This window comes from Bufo gargarizans, chromosome 4, assembly GCF_014858855.1.
Source record: "Bufo gargarizans isolate SCDJY-AF-19 chromosome 4, ASM1485885v1, whole genome shotgun sequence".
Classification (NCBI taxonomy): Eukaryota; Metazoa; Chordata; class Amphibia; order Anura; family Bufonidae; genus Bufo; species Bufo gargarizans.
Genome location: NC_058083.1, coordinates 132,028,939 through 132,044,519, shown reverse-complemented (window position 1 = coordinate 132,044,519; position 15,581 = coordinate 132,028,939). Strand labels below are relative to the sequence as shown.

General features: G+C 46.4%; 1 protein-coding gene across 1 annotated transcript in view; it reads left to right on the top strand.

The window, feature by feature from the left end:
- Positions 1–13,707, top strand: part of LOC122936119 (probable acyl-CoA dehydrogenase 6) — a 111,495-nt gene extending 97,788 nt beyond the window's left edge. The window contains exons 7-10 of the mRNA XM_044292139.1: positions 4,031–4,204; positions 5,245–5,406; positions 7,598–7,748; positions 13,418–13,707. Coding sequence (XP_044148074.1) covers positions 4,031–4,204; positions 5,245–5,406; positions 7,598–7,748; positions 13,418–13,511 — 581 coding nt within the window. The 3' untranslated portion in view covers positions 13,512–13,707. The remainder of the gene's footprint in view (positions 1–4,030; positions 4,205–5,244; positions 5,407–7,597; positions 7,749–13,417) is intronic.
- The last annotated feature ends 1,874 nt before the right edge of the window (positions 13,708–15,581 follow it).

Below are 15,581 nucleotides of genomic sequence, written 5' to 3'. Positions count from 1 at the left end.
CTGATTCCCGGCCTGCCCCACTCCTCCTCCTACACACATCAGCCGAAAAAAGATATCTGTCCATCTAGTTTGGCCTGTCATCCTGCAAGTTGTGCCCCCTTCACAGTAATAATGCCCACTGTGCCCCCTTCATTGTTGTAATGCCCTCTGGCTCTGTGCCCCCTCCATAGTAGAAATGCCCATTGTGCCCCCTTCACATTAGTAATGCCCACTGTGCTCCCTCCATAGTAGAAATGCCCTCTGTGCCCCCTCCATAGTAATAAAGACCTCTGTGCTCCCTCCATAGTAATAAAGACCTCTGTGCCCCCTCCATAGTAATAAAGACCTCTGTGCCCCCTCCATAGTAATAAAGTTCTCTGTGCCCCCTCCATAGTAATAAAGACCTCTGCGCCCACAAAAAACACAGTACCTACTCACCTTGTCCCATTCCTGAAGCTCACCTACCTCTCTTCCCTGCAGGCGCAGATCGCTCTGCAACACTGTGTGGGTGGAGCTTATGTAGATTACCAGGCTGCAGGCTCCACCCACACAGGCTGGCAGCGCGATCTGTGCCTGCAGGCTGAATGGTGGAGCGGGGAGAAGTCTTCCTGCTTCACCATTCTGTGCGCTGCCGGCCTAAAGGAGGGGAGGAGCGCTGAGAGCTAAGCGGTGAGTGACAGGACTGCAGCTCCCTGCGCTCCAGCAATGAGCGCTTCTATCTGTATTGATGGAAGCGCTCATTGCTCCTGGCCTCTGGCAGCTGTGCTATGGGCCCCTGCAGGAGCTGTGGGCTCCGGCATTTGCCCGGGTAGGCCGGGTGCTGGCGCCAGCCTTGCCTGCAGGTAACAAAAGAGACTTGTTCTCTGGTCTGTGCCCCATTGTATTCACCCGTCTCCCCTGCCGCTTACCATCTCCTATGACGTGACTAAGGGTTACTCATCTATACGGGTTATTGCTATGTGTACGGTCAGCCTGCCTATGGTTTCCTAGAATTTGGCTTATCTGATGATTTTTAGTTCTCACATCTCATCTGTATTCTGCTGGCGTACCCTTTGATGACACATCGCCCGGAAATGTACTATATCATCCTATAGTATGTGGGCCAGACCCAGAATTTAGCATGTATTGGATCACATGGGGGGGTCTTCTGGTGAATGTCCACATTTTTTCACTGTCCATTTTAGGTCCAAAATTCTGCTCTCAATAATTTCTTAATAGAGCTTTCATTTTTTCCCTGCATAGATAATTGGTAAATTCTGCCACCACTAGGGGGAGCTTACTGCATACCGAGCTATGATTGGGTTCAATGTATTACAGGTCATCTGTCAGCAGATTTGTACCTATGACACTGGCTGACCTGTTACATGTGCACTTGGCAGCTGAAGGCATCCGTGTTGGTCCCATCTTCATATGCGCCCGCATTGCTGAGAAAAATTAAGTTTTATTATATGCAAATGAGCTTCTAGGAGCAACGGGGGCGTTGACATTACACCTAGAGGCTCAGCTCTCTCTGCAACTGCCGCACCCTCCACGCTTTGAATGACAGGACCAGGAGTAATGATGTTTTTCCTGCCTGGAGGGCGTGGCAGTTGCAGAGAGAGCTGAGCCTCTAGGTGTAATGTCAACGCCCCCGTTGCTCCTAGAAGCTCATTTGCATATAATAAAATTTTATTAAAAAATTAATTTTTCTCAGCAATGCGGGCACACATAAACATGGGACCAACACAGACGCCTTTAGCTGCAAAGTAAGTGCACATGTAACAGGTCAGCCAGTGTCATAGGTACAAACCTGCTGACAGATGCCCTTTAACAGTATGTACAGTCCTGATCAAAAGTTTAAGACCACTTGAAAAATGGCAAAAAATCCTATTTAGCATGGCTGGATCTTAACAAGGTTCCAAGTAGAGCTTCAACATGCAACAAGAAGAAATGGGAGTGAGACAAAACATTTTTTGAGCATTCAATTAATTGAAAATAACGATTAAACTGAAACAGGCTGTTTTTCAGCTGATCCAAAGTTTAGGACCACATGCCTTTAAAAGGCCAAATCTGTGCAAAGATGTGGATTCATTGTTATTTTCTGTCAGGTAGTCACACGTTTTGATGGCAAATGCAAAAAAACTCTCCTTTTTGAACGTGGTCGGGTTGTTGAACTGCATAAGCAGGGTCTCTCACAGCGCGCCATCGCTGCTGAGGTGGGAACCAGTAAGACAGTCATTTGGAATTTCTTAAATGATCCTGAGGATTATGGAACAAAAAAGTCAAGTGGAAGACCCCAAAAAATTTCATCAGCACTGAACCGGAGGATCCAATTGACTGTCCGTCAAGACACTGGACGATCCTCGACCCAAATTAAGGCCCTTACTGGTGCTGACTGCAGCCCCATAACCATCAGACGGCATCTGAGACTGAAGGGCTTCAAAAACAAAAAGAGTCTTCAAAGACCTCGTCTCCTTGAACGCCACAGAACTGCTCGTTTGGACTTTGCAAGAGAGCACCAAACATGGGACATTCAAAGGTGGAAGACAGTTTTATTCTCTGATGAGATTTTTTTTTGCCTTTATGGTCCTGATGGTTTCCAACGTTACTGGCATGACAAGCAGATCCCACCTGAGATGTTTTCTACGCGCCACAGTGGAGGGGGCGCCATAATGGTCTGGGGTGCTTTTTCCTTCAGTGGAACAATGGAGCTTCAGGAAGTGCAGGGGCGTCAAACGGCCGCTGGCTATGTCCAGATGTTGCAGAGAGCATTCCTCATGACTGAGGGCCCTCGTCTGTGTGGTAACAACTGGGTTTTTCAACAGGACAACGCTACAGTACACAATGCCCGCAGGACAAGGGACGTCTTTCAGGAGAATAACATCACTCTTTTGGCCCATCCTGTGTGTTCCCCTGATCTAAATCCAATTGAGAACCTTTGGGGATGGATGGCAAGGGAAGTTTACAAAAATGGACAACAGTTCCAGACAGTAGATGGCCTTCGTGCGGCCGTCCTCACCACTTGGAGAAGTGTTCCCACTCACCTCATGGAAACGCTTGCACCAAGCATGCCGAAACGAATTTTGGAAGTGATAAACAATAACGGCGGAGCTACTCATTACTGAGTACATGTTTGGAAGTTGGATTTCTGTTTTGGGGGGGGTTTCGTTTTTTTTGGGGATGTGGTCCTAAACTTTTGATCAGCTGAAAAACAGCCTGTTTCAGTTTATTCGTGGTTTTCATTAAATTGAATGCTCAAAAAATGTTTAGTCTCATCCCAATTCTTCTTGTTGCATGTTGAAGCTCTACTTGGAACCTTGTTAAGATCCAGCCATGCTAAATATGATTTTTTGCCATTTTTCAAGTGGTCTTAAAGGGAACCTGTCACCTGGATTTTGTGTATAGAGCTGAGGACATGGCTTGCTAGATGGCCGCTAGCACATCCACAATACCCAGTCCCCATAGCTCTGTGTGCTTTTGAGTATAAAAAACGATTTGATACATATGCAAATTAACGTGAGATGAGTGAGAGCTTGAAAATATGACTCTTCTCTGGTCACACAAGTAAGAAATGACTCTTATGTTAATTTGCATATGCATCAAATCAGTTTTTTTACACAATAAAAGCACACAGAGCTATGGGGACTGGGTATTGCGGATGTGCTAGTGGCCATCTAGCAACCCATGTCCTCAGCTCTATACCCCAAATCCTGGTGACAGGTTCCCTTTAAACTTTTGATCAGGACTGGAGTTAGCTCTGATGCTCCCTCTGGTGGTGGCTGCGGAAAACACAATTCTATTACTATATACTGTAGCTGTGCAGGGGTTTTGGAGCTTTGTATCAGAGGAGTAGAATTCTGTACAGTAAGGAGATATATTAAGAAATGAATCGGCATAAAAATAATGTTTTTAAGCGTGGACATTCACTTTAAATGTAGCCCTCAATACTCGTGCCCTGGATCGGGTACCCAAATGAATACCCAGCCAGTCTGCCTTCAGTGCTACTGTATATGTTGGCACCAGCAGGAAATAAACACTTTCATTTTGTACCATTTTTCTTCTGTTTTTTTAGGTGTCCACGTCGCAAAGAAAATTGACAAAATGGGCATGAAGTCGTCGGACACGGCGCAGATATTTTTCGAGGATGTCAGGGTGCCCAGTAAATATCTGATCGGTGAGGAGGGCATGGGGTTTGTCTATCAGATGCTGCAATTCCAGGAAGAGAGGATGTGGGGTGCGGCGAACGGTAAGTAGAATTTATTTTCTTTTGTCAGAATTCTCTCCAACCTGCGGAATAGGTGTCTAGGAAAATATCTGAAGCAGCGAGAAGTCTAAAAGGGCAACGTGTCACATGGAGACTGGGCTGAGCGTCCTGTGAGAGCGCGATGTCCAGCGCAGACAGGAGGTGACCCGGATCCCTGACTAGCAGAACGGCTCACTTCGTTCCTGTTTCACTGCTGAGTGACAGCATTAACCCTTTACACTGCTCTGTGTGCGCCTCGTGATTCTACGTAACCCAAAAAAAGAAAAATTACCATAAAATAGTATGTGCCCCCCCTCCCAGATTTCTTCTGTCTTTGCACCAGATCTTGAAAACGGAGTAAAGACAATTTTTAACCCCTCAAGGACCAGCCTTTTTTTGGGCCTCTTAAGACGTTTCTCTTTGTTTTTTTATCATATTTTTATTTTTTATTTTTCTATTAACAAAGACAAATTTTTTATTTTTTTTGTTATGGAAGGAAGAATAGTTTTTATTGACATTATTTTGGGTTTTAAAGTTGTTGTTTTTTAGGACTTAGATATTGACGACCTGTCCTGAGGATACGTCCTCAATATGAGAATGGTGGGATTTATTTTATTTTCATTTATACAGCTATAAAAATCTGTATACAGTGAGCTCCCCCTAGTGGCAGCTGCAGTTCTATGTTGGAGGAAATAGGCACCTTCTCACCATGGGCCCCACAGCAGTCACTTTTTTTTTATTATTATACATATATATATATATATACCATTATCCTGTGTGAGTTTTGTGTGTTGGTGTTAGGTTGGTCTGGGGTCTGTATTCATTTTGGGGACATGATGGCGATATTTATATAGACATATGCATCTCCTGGGACCCAAATGCCTAGGTCGGGGTGTGCCCTAGATGGGGCTTATGATTGACATTAAAATATGGGATGTAGTCACCCTTGCCTGGGCCCTCCTTTCTCTAGTTGCATGGGCTGTAGTACATATGATTTGATAATGTAAACCATAATTACTATCATGCTCTCATTCCAATCTCAGTTTTGACTACCATGGAAAACATCCTACAAGAAACTATCAAATACACAAGTGAGAGGAAGATCTTCAACCAGCCGCTGCTGGACAACCAGATAGTGCACTTTCGTCTGGCCGAGCTGAGCACCGAGGTGGAGCTCCTGAGGTCTCTGCTGCATCGCACGGTCGGTGAGTCCTCCACCTTGGTCTTATACTCTAGTCCTGGCCAGATTTCTGCTGGCTTCGTGCTGGCGTTCAGACCTTGTGTCACACTGGAGCCCCCTGCTGGTTCAGTGTCTGTACGGCACAAGTTCTGTGTATTGTGAGATGTAGTGTTGTCTCTAACCGTCTGTCCTAAGGTATTTCTTTAAGGGGTTCTCCCATGATTAATGTAAAATACCAAAATCAGACATCATGTAGTACATGACAATCTATTTCTAACAAAAGCTAGAACCAGCCCTGTACCTCACATGGGTCCAGAGATCTCCCCATTCATTGCTCCAATTGTTCTGCTAGATTTATATCAAGGCTCAGGGGGGGTAGCCTTTCTGCTGCAGCTCTCTCTCTACAACAGCTCGGGGGTGTCCTTTCTGCTGCAGCTCTCTCCCTATCACAGCTCACTGGTCGATTATGTTCTTCTGCAAATCTCTCGCTATCACAGCTCAGGAGGCTTTTCCTTTCACCTACATCTCTCTCCCTATCACAGCTCAGGGGGGCGTTACTTTTTTTTACAGCTCTTTCCCTATGACAGCTAAGGGAATATTTCCTTTCTGAAGCAGCTCTCTCCCAATCACAGCTCAGGGGGTTGTGTCCTTTCTGCTGCAGCTCTCGCCACATAACAGCTAGGGTTTGTGATAGTTGAAGGATGGAACTGAGCATGTGTGACCACCTCAGTAGGTGGGCACACACATTACTATACAGATTAAACACCAAGGGGCACCATTATAGTGCACTGAAAAGAATATCTCACAACTGGAGATTTTTTGTATCAGAAAGTAAATGACAAAAGTAACTAGGTTTTTATTATTATAACATTTAATAGTGGCACAACCCCTCAGTACCAGTCACTTGCTGAACTGCAATACCAGACCATAGACCACTGTGGCTCTGTTTCTGGAAAAGAAAATACTCCTTTAGGCTACTTGCACACTAGCGTTCGATCGGATCCGTTCTGAACGGATCCGATCATATTAATGCAGACGGTGGCTCCGATCCGTCTGCATTATATTGGCAAAAAAAAGCTAAGTGTGAAATTAGCCTGAGCGGATCCGTCCAGACTTTTACATTGAAAGTCAATGGGGGACGGATCCGTTTGAAGATTGAGCCATATTGTGGCATCTTCAAACGGATCCGTCCCCATTGACTTACATTGTAAGTCTGGACGGATCCGCACGCCTCCGCACGGCCAGGCGGACACCCGAACGCTGCAAGCAGCGTTCAGGTGTACGCCTGCTGAGCGGAGCGGAGGCTGAACGCCGCCAGACTGATGCAGTCTGAGCGGATCTGCATCCATTCAGACTGCATCAGGGCTGGACGGAAGCGTTCGGGTCCGCTCGTGAGCCCCTTCAAACGGAGCTCACGAGCGGACAGCCGAACGCTAGTGTGAAACTAGCCTAAAAGGGACAGTGCAGGAAAGAAACAAATGAATTGATTTGTGGAGACAGGACAGATAATGAGTTGCAGAATGTCGACCTTCCAGAACGGTTCCGTCTCCATCATATCTGGCAGCAGGTATCAATATTACCAGCCCTAGTCTTGTACGGTGTAACCCCACAAGATTTTCGGAATTGGTGTAGAGATCTGATGATGTCACCTGCCAGGCACGACCTCTGTTGCTTAGCAAATATAAGACGATAATTCTTTAAAGGGGTTGCCACTGCTGTGATCCGCCATCAGATAGACATTGCCCCTGTAGAGCCCACAAAGGAGAAATGTAATATTACATAGCGGCCATTCCGATGACTGACCGTCCATGGTATATATGGAAGACCCGAGTCCTCTCCATTCTGGCTCATGGAGAGAGGGGTCCCAAGTGGAGGACATCTCTCTTCTCTCTCTCTCTCTCTATGTGACATCCATATGTCCTAATGTGGCAATTAGACAGAGCTTTTCATGAGACAGCCCTTTAAAAAACGGGATCTTGCAGCCAAAAGAATACTGCTTGTGTCAGTGCCATAAACTATGAATGGGATGGCAGTGCGCACGCTCAATCTCCTACTAGACGGAAAGGGGGGCAATCAGAGGTAGGACCCACTTAAAGGGGATCTCCCCAAATGTATCGTTAATGTAAACCCTTGGGTCCAAGCCTTTATAGATACTTTGTAATACATGTTTACTTTATGTAACCATTTCCTAATCATGTGTGTATTCTTTCCTATAGGATTATATATTGATGGCAATGACGTCACCAAATTAGCGTCCATGGCCAAGTTAAAGGCTGGGCGTCTGGCGAGAGAGCTGAGTGACAGCTGCCTCCAGTTCTGGGGAGGGATGGGATTCACAAATGAAGTTCTCGTGAGCAGGTTTTATAGGTAAGTCCGTCGGTACGCGAGGCTTTTCATCTTCTTAAAGATCCTTTGAAGCATCCTTTAAAGCAGGGATGCTCAACCTGTGGCCCTTCAGCTGTTGCAAAACTACAATTCCCAGCATGCCCTAATAGCTGTAGGCTATTCAGGCATAATGGGAGGTGTAGTTTTTCAACAGCTGGAGGGCCACAGTTTGGGCATGCCTTCTTTAAAGGCACCTTTGGGGGTAAATGTGTACAAATTACTCCTTATCGGTAAGATAAGAACTGAGCTACAATAAGTGTTTGTAAGGTTAGAGATATGGAGCCGTCAGCTGAGCTGCCTGACGGAAAAGAGTGAGTGAAAATTCAGAGCCTGCTACTAGAGAAACTCAAGGCTGCACAGAGACAGTGGTTCAAAATTTTTAATAAAGACCAACTGAAAAAAAAAATTTCAGCTCAAAATGAGCACAATGCCCCCAATTGACCCCATAGGTGTACATAGCCTTTAAATCCCTTAAAGGAACACTCATCAATGGTGTTTTACCTGGTGCGGGGCCTGAAGGGGCGGAGTCTGACACAGGGATTGGTGTTCTTTATATCCCTTTGTCATGCTCCACCCCTCAGACTTTGCACTATGCATACCACATTGTATATACATTTTGAAGAGAATGTTCCTTTAAGAAAAAAGGCAATTTGGTGTTAAAATTCCATACACCTTATTAGGGCACATGGACGTCACAGAAGGCTATCCCCCTGCTTGACATCTGCCTCTCTCTGCTGGTTTATTACTATATAATGGCACTTCTGGGGGGCCACAAGGGGTCTCGGAGATTAAAAAAACCGTTTGACACTGCGTAGAGATTTTTCTTCATAGAAAACTAATGCAACTTTCTAAATAGGGGGAAATGTACTAAACCTTATCGTAAATGTGGCAAAAAAAGAATAATCTGCTGCACCCAGCTCACCTGTTTCGGTTTTCCAGCTCGAAGGGGGGCAAAGCTTATCGTAAAGGGTGTGGTTTATCACAAATGAGGTGTGACTTATTGCAAAGGGGGCATGGCTTATAGTACAGGGGGCAGGCAGGCTATAAAAAGGCATGGCTTATCATAAAAGGGAGTGGCCTAAGATGCAATAACGTATGAAAAGTAATACAACCAATAGACTATGTAACATTACACCTTTTGCATATAACATTGTATCCAATTTCCAATAATAGAAATCTCTGAGCAGTGCCAAAGGGGTCTGACAGCTCTATAGAAAACTAGGGCTGTTCTGCCATTACAGAATTTGCCGATGTCATCATCTTACCTGCATCTAAGACATACCAGAAATGAACTTCCCCTTTAAGTCATGATCTCCGGGTTCAGTAGAGGCAGCCGCATTGCATAGCTCATTGAAAGCCATGTAAGCTCCAGTAGAGAAGTCATAAACCTCTTCTGATTTCATCTTGGGGTTGAGGACCCAACCTCTAGGGACAGAAATTGAATGGCACATGGTCATTATCAGGTTAAAGGGTCCGTCTAGTTTACAAAAACCCATTTTAATAGAGGGGTCTTTTATCCTCATCTCTTGGCTGGAGTGGACAATGGCTCTGGAGGACCTGTCCTTTCCAGCATTGATATGAATGGACACTGTGTAATACTCCATTTCCCCTGGGGAGGCACTGTAGGGAAATTGAACACTTTACTGACAGGTTTCCCCACAGATCACAGCTGATCGCTTCAGGTCCTATTAAAAGGGACCTTTCCAACATGTAGGAATTGGGGAAAGTTTAGCACTAGGGATGAAGGAACCCGTGGAAGTTCGGGTTTGCCGAACTTCAGGTCAAAATTCGACCGGAACTTGACCCTGAACCCTATTAAAGTCAATTGGGGACCCAATCAGCCTGATAAAGTGGATGAGGTGTGTTGTTTTTTGTTTTTACCCGTAAATGGCCATATTATTTTGTATTCTGTCTTAAAGGGGTTGTCCGAGTTATTTTTTTTGTTCTTTCTATGTTCCTAACTAAGCAAATGTAACAGCTTTCCAATTCACTCACTTTATCTCCAGTGGCTCGTTTCGCAGATTTCACTGAGGGTCACATGACCTGTGATGTCAGCTTCTCTCCCTGCTCTGATAAAGGTCGTTTACAAGCCTGTAAACGAGACGTCACTGTGCTGGCCACGCCCCCCTTCACTGCCGTCTACTCTCTGCTGGGATTCTTAACCCCTTCAGCTGCACAGCTCTGCAGGCAGTGAAGAGACAATACATACTAGAGAGAGCATTGCACAAGAAGGTAGGGGGAAGATCCTGTGTGTATTAGCAGTGTCATTATACAGGTGGGAGGCAGACATGTCACTCAGGGCAGCACTTGTATTCACTCCCTTAGCAGTGTCATTATACAGCTGGGACTTGTAGTCCTACACATACAACATGCTACAGAGTCTCCCAGCAGGCAGAAATGTCACTCAGGGCAGCTCTTGTAGCCACTCCCATAGCAGTGCAGGGGGAGGGGCAGAGATTGTTTTAATTGCATGTAAACAAAGGGCCAGAAAAGAACCAGGGAAATGAGGAAATATATTTTTTTTTTTTTGCATAAAACTTGCTTAGCTCAGTAACATATCAGATTTTCAGTGCTATATTATTATTTTTCATAACTTGGACAACCCCTTTAAGAATGCTATTATTTTCAGATATAACCATGTTATAACGGAAAATAATAAAATCACCCAAACTTCAGTGAAAAACTCTGGGTTCGAGTACCTGAACTCACAAAGTTCGGTACGAACCCGAACATTGCAGTTCGGGTTCGCTCATCCCTATTTAGCACCCCTTTAATACAGTAATGAAGTAGTAGAACGTTCCATGCTGGATGTTTCTTTAGTTCAAGGAGCAGGGGTTCCTGATTCACTGGGAGGGTTCCTGATTCACAGAGGGGGGGGGGGGTCCTGATTCATAGGGGGCGTCATTATCAGATCAGGTTGCACACCAGACAGATCCTCTTTATACATATCGAAGGTAAAGATACCAGTTTCACAATCTCAGGAGTTGGGATTTCCAGGGCAGTCTCTCTTCTCCTGATGCATTCCAGCTCGGCCCTGTGCCTGGCACAGCCGCCGTCACCCGCTTGTCCTTCAGTCCACAAATATTTCCAAGCCCTTTTACTGTAAACGACTCAATTTCACCTGCTTATTTTTACTATTACACATTATGAACCAGTTTTATGCAACCCAGGACTTTTGCCACCTGTTGTAACCTCGGCATCAGGCAGTGCATATTTATTCTGCTCGGGGGGAGGGGGGCTCTGTGATATTCCCATACATGAGATGTTTTTTCGATGCAGGTCATTTCTTGGCTTTCATCACGGGACACGTGGATGAGGTCAGGAGATTTGGATCTTCTTCTTTTCCGATAATAAAATGTTCTTTTCACATTTTGTACATTTCTGGAAAGCCGTGACCTCGGGAAGACTCTGCTTAGACGTTGCTCTGCTGTTCTACCTGACATAGCAATGGGACATGAATATCTACTAAATGTGGGTTTATAAGGGGGGCCTCCGTCTGCTGTCATGAGTACAAGCTAATATGGTATGACATTATCACTATTTAGAGTGCACTGTTCAGGAGCTGGTGTCCCTTAAAGGGGTTGTCTTATCTGCGATAAGGATGGCATATTGCTAGGATATGGCACCAATGTCAGAGAGGTACAGGTCCCACTTCTGGGACCTGCACATATCTCTAGAACTGGCCCCCGAAAGTGAACGAGAGCATACCGCGCATGCGCTGTGTGCTCTCCATTCATTTATATGAGAGTTCCGAAAAAAGTCGAGTGAGCATTCTCCGATATTTTAAGAAGTCCCATAGAAATTAATGCACACCGTACAAGCGCTGCCATCTCCCTATTCACTTCTATGGGACTGACAGAGACAGACGAGCCCAGCTCTCACCTATTTTCGGCAGTCACATAGGGATGAATGGAGGGCGGCCAACTTGAAATAAATCTAGAAGACCAACTGGAGCAATGAATGGGGAGATCTCTGGATCCATGTGAGATGCAGGGCTGGTTCTAGCTTTGTTAGAAAGGTATTGTCATGTTCTATATAGTAACATAGTACATAAGGCTGAAAAAAGACATCTGTCCATCCAGTTCGGCCTGTTATCCCGCAAGTTGATCCAGAGGAAGGCAAAAAAAAAAAAACTGTGAGGTAGAAGCCAATTTTACCCTCTTTAGGGGGGAGAAATTCTTTCCCGACTCCAATCAGGCAATCAGAATAACTCCCTGGATCAGCGACCCCTCTCTAGTAGCTATAGCCTGTAATATTATTACGCTCCAGAAATACATCCAGGCCCCTCTTGAATTCCGTTATTGTACTCACCATCACCACCTGCTCAGGCAGAGAGCTCCATAGTCTCACTGCTCTTACCGTAAAGAATCCTCTTCTATGTTTGTGTACAAACCTTCTTTCCTCCAGACGCAGAGGATGTCCCCTCGTCACAGTCCTGGGGATAAATAGCTGATGGGAGAGATCTCTGTACTGACCCCTGATATATTTATACATAGTTATTAGATCTCCCCTCAGTCGTCTTTTTTCTAAAGTGAATAACCCTAATTTTGATAATCTTTCAGGGTACTGTAATTGCCCCATTCCAGTTATCACTTTAGTTGCCCTCCTCTGTACCCTCTCCAGCTCTGCTATGTCTGCCTTGTTTACAGGAGCCCAGAACTGTACACAGTACTCCATGTGTGGTCTGACTAGTGATGTGTAAAGTGGTAGGACTATGTTCTTATCACGGGTATCTATGCCCCTTCTGATGCAACCCACTATCCTATTGGCCTTGGCAGCAGCTGCCTGACACTGGTTTTTACTGCTTAGTTTGCTGTTTATTAAAATTCCTACATCCTTTTCCATTTTCAGTGTTACCGAGTGTTTTATCATTTAGTATGTACGGGTGACTTGCATTATTCCTTCCCATGTGCATAACCTTACATTTGTCAGTGTTAAACCTCATCTACCACTTCTCTGCCCAAGCCTCCAATCTATCCAGATCCCTCTGTAGCTGTATAAAATGTCTGATTTTCATTTATTTTTACATTAATCATGGGATAATCCCTTTAAGCTGTCTATAACTGTACTGAGTTGACAGGTGTGAGCCATGTCCAATCATCTTCCTCCTCTGCTGCTCTCCCTCCCCTCTCACAGCATGCATCTCAACACAAGCTGAGGCAGAGCTACTGCAGCTCCATCCCCTTCCTCCCTCTCCTCTGTGTCTTTAGTTCTTTAAACTGCCTTAGGAGCCTTCTGAACAGAGGATCTGCAGACAAGGAAGGCAAAGTCCACTTGGCCCTAATAATATATATCGCAGATTAGGGCTCATTCACATGAGTGCCAATATTTTCCGTCCTTCTGCTCCATTGTAGGAGCAGAAGAAAGGAAATAACGGAAGATTCGGCACATAACTGACTCAAAAGGAACCTTACAGATCCCAATGGCTAAAATTGGATCTGTTCAGTTTTCGCTCTCGAGAACATTTTTTTTTTCAGCATGCAGGACTTTCCTTTCCGATATTGTTGACGAACTCTGTGACGAAGCCTACAACGCAGATGTGAAAATACCCTAATATTTTAAGTTTTTTTTCCCCTTTTTTGTTACTTTATTAATGCTGATAATAAATGTACGAAAAAAAAAACTGAAAGTATCCATTTTCTTTTCCACAGAGACTCCAGGCTGCTCTCGATCGGAGCTGGAGCGGATGAAGTCATGCTTTCAATTATATGCAAATATATGGGAACTCTTCCAAGAAAAAAGTAACTCCAACAGCATTAATATCCTTCCAGAAAGAATTGATAAAATTACAAAAACTGGGTCAGAACCGGAGGCGAATGTAATAACACGTGGACTGTGTCAGCAGGAGACGCATTTTGGTGTTTTATTCCATCCTTTGTTTCTAACTGTATTAATTGTGTTTTGTCAAAATACCAATAAACGATGACTCTCGAAAACTCAAGAGGGAATCTGACTATTTGGATTTCACCCTGAGATGCTGATAACATTATGAAAACACGTGTAGGCGGTTATATGAAATGACATAATCACAGCTGAAGTATTATTGTTCTATAGACGGTTGGCTCCCTTCTCGTACAGGCAGCTTTCAGACAAAAAAAGTTGTCGTCTTCTGGGCTTTTCTGCATTGTTCACTTTCTTAGAAGCGTCCCAGTACCATAAGCTGATCATGGGTGTAATCTGTGGGCAAATCTAGCAGCAAGAATTGCATTTCCCTGCAGCGCCTCCCCCAGGAGAAATGAGGTATTACAAACCTCTATGCATTCTTATAAGGCTTATGGAAAGGGTTATCTAAAAGTGGACAATCCCTTGAAATACACTGAAGACAATAATTTTACATGCCCCCTTTCTGTGCCTGCCCCAGCTATGCCACCCCTATGTATGCCCCCATTCTGTGCCTGTCCCAGCTGTGCTGCCCTATGTATGCCCCCTTTCTGTGCCTGCCCCAGCTGTGCCGCCCCATCTATGCCCCCTTTCTGTGCCTGCCCCAGCTATGCCACCCCTATGTATGCCCCCTTTCTCTGCCTGTTCCAGCTGTGCCACCCCATATATGCCCCCTTTCTGTGCCTGCCCCAGCTGTGCCGCCCCCATGTATGCCCCCTTTCTGTGCCTGCCCCAGCTGTGCCGCCCCATGTATGCCCCCTTTCTGTGCCTGCCCCAGCTGTGCCGCCCCCATGTATGCCCCCTTTCTGTGCCTGCCCCAGCTGTGCCGCCCCATGTATGCCCCCTTTCTGTGCCTGCCCCAGCTGTGCCGCCCCCATGTATGCCCCCTTTCTGTGCCTGTCCCAGCTGTGCCGCCCCATATATGCCCCCTTTCTGTGCCTGCCCCAGCTGTGATGCCCCCTTTCTGTGCCTGCCCCAGCTGTGCCGCCCCATGTATGCCCCCTTTCTGTGCCTGCCCCAGCTGTGCCGCCCCCATGTATGCCCCCTTTCTGTGCCTGCCCCAGCTGTGCCGCTCCATGTATGCCCCCTTTCTGTGCCTGCCCCAGCTGTGCCGCCCCCATGTATGCCCCCTTTCTGTGCCTGCCCCAGCTGTGCCACCCCTATGTATGCCCCCTTTCTGTGCCTGTCCCAGCTGTGCCGCCCCATGTATGCCCCCTTTCTGTGCCTGCCCCAGCTGTGCTGCCCCATGTATGCCCCCTTTCTGTGCCTGCCCCAGCTGTGCCGCCCCCATGTATGCCCCCTTTCTGTGCCTGCCCCAGCTGTGCCGCCCCAATGTATGCCCCCTTTCTGTGCCTGCCCCAGCTGTGCCGCCCCTATGTATGCCCCCTTTCTGTGTCTGCCCTAGCTGTGCCGCCCCCAAGTATGCCCCCTTTCTGTGCCTGCCCCAGCTGTGCCGCCCCATGTGTGCCCCCTTTCTGTGCCTGCCCCAGCTGTGCCGCCCCCATGTATGCTCCCTTTCTGTGAATGGCCCAGCTGTTGCCCCCATGTAGCCTCCCTTTCTGTGCCGCCCCAGGTATGCCACCTTTCTGTGAATGCGCCAACTGTGTTGCCCCCAGGTATGCCACCTTTCTGTGAATGCCCCAGCTGTGCTGCCCCCAGGTATGCCCCTTTTCTACGCCGGCTCCAGGTGGAGACACAGATGATGCTGACCCGGCCGCTCGCTCAGGTGTGCAGTGCATTGTGTTCTCCAGTCTTCTATACCCGGTTATCACATAACTCGTCTGACCCTCTTAAGGGAGGAACAGAACAATTCGCTGCAAATCAGTCTCCGCAGCAAACAACGTAAAGAGAATAATGCCAGAGAATAAACAGGGTTCCTGGCTGTGGGAAGCAGCACCGGCAGGAGAGACCATTCAATCAGACTTCTGGCATGAA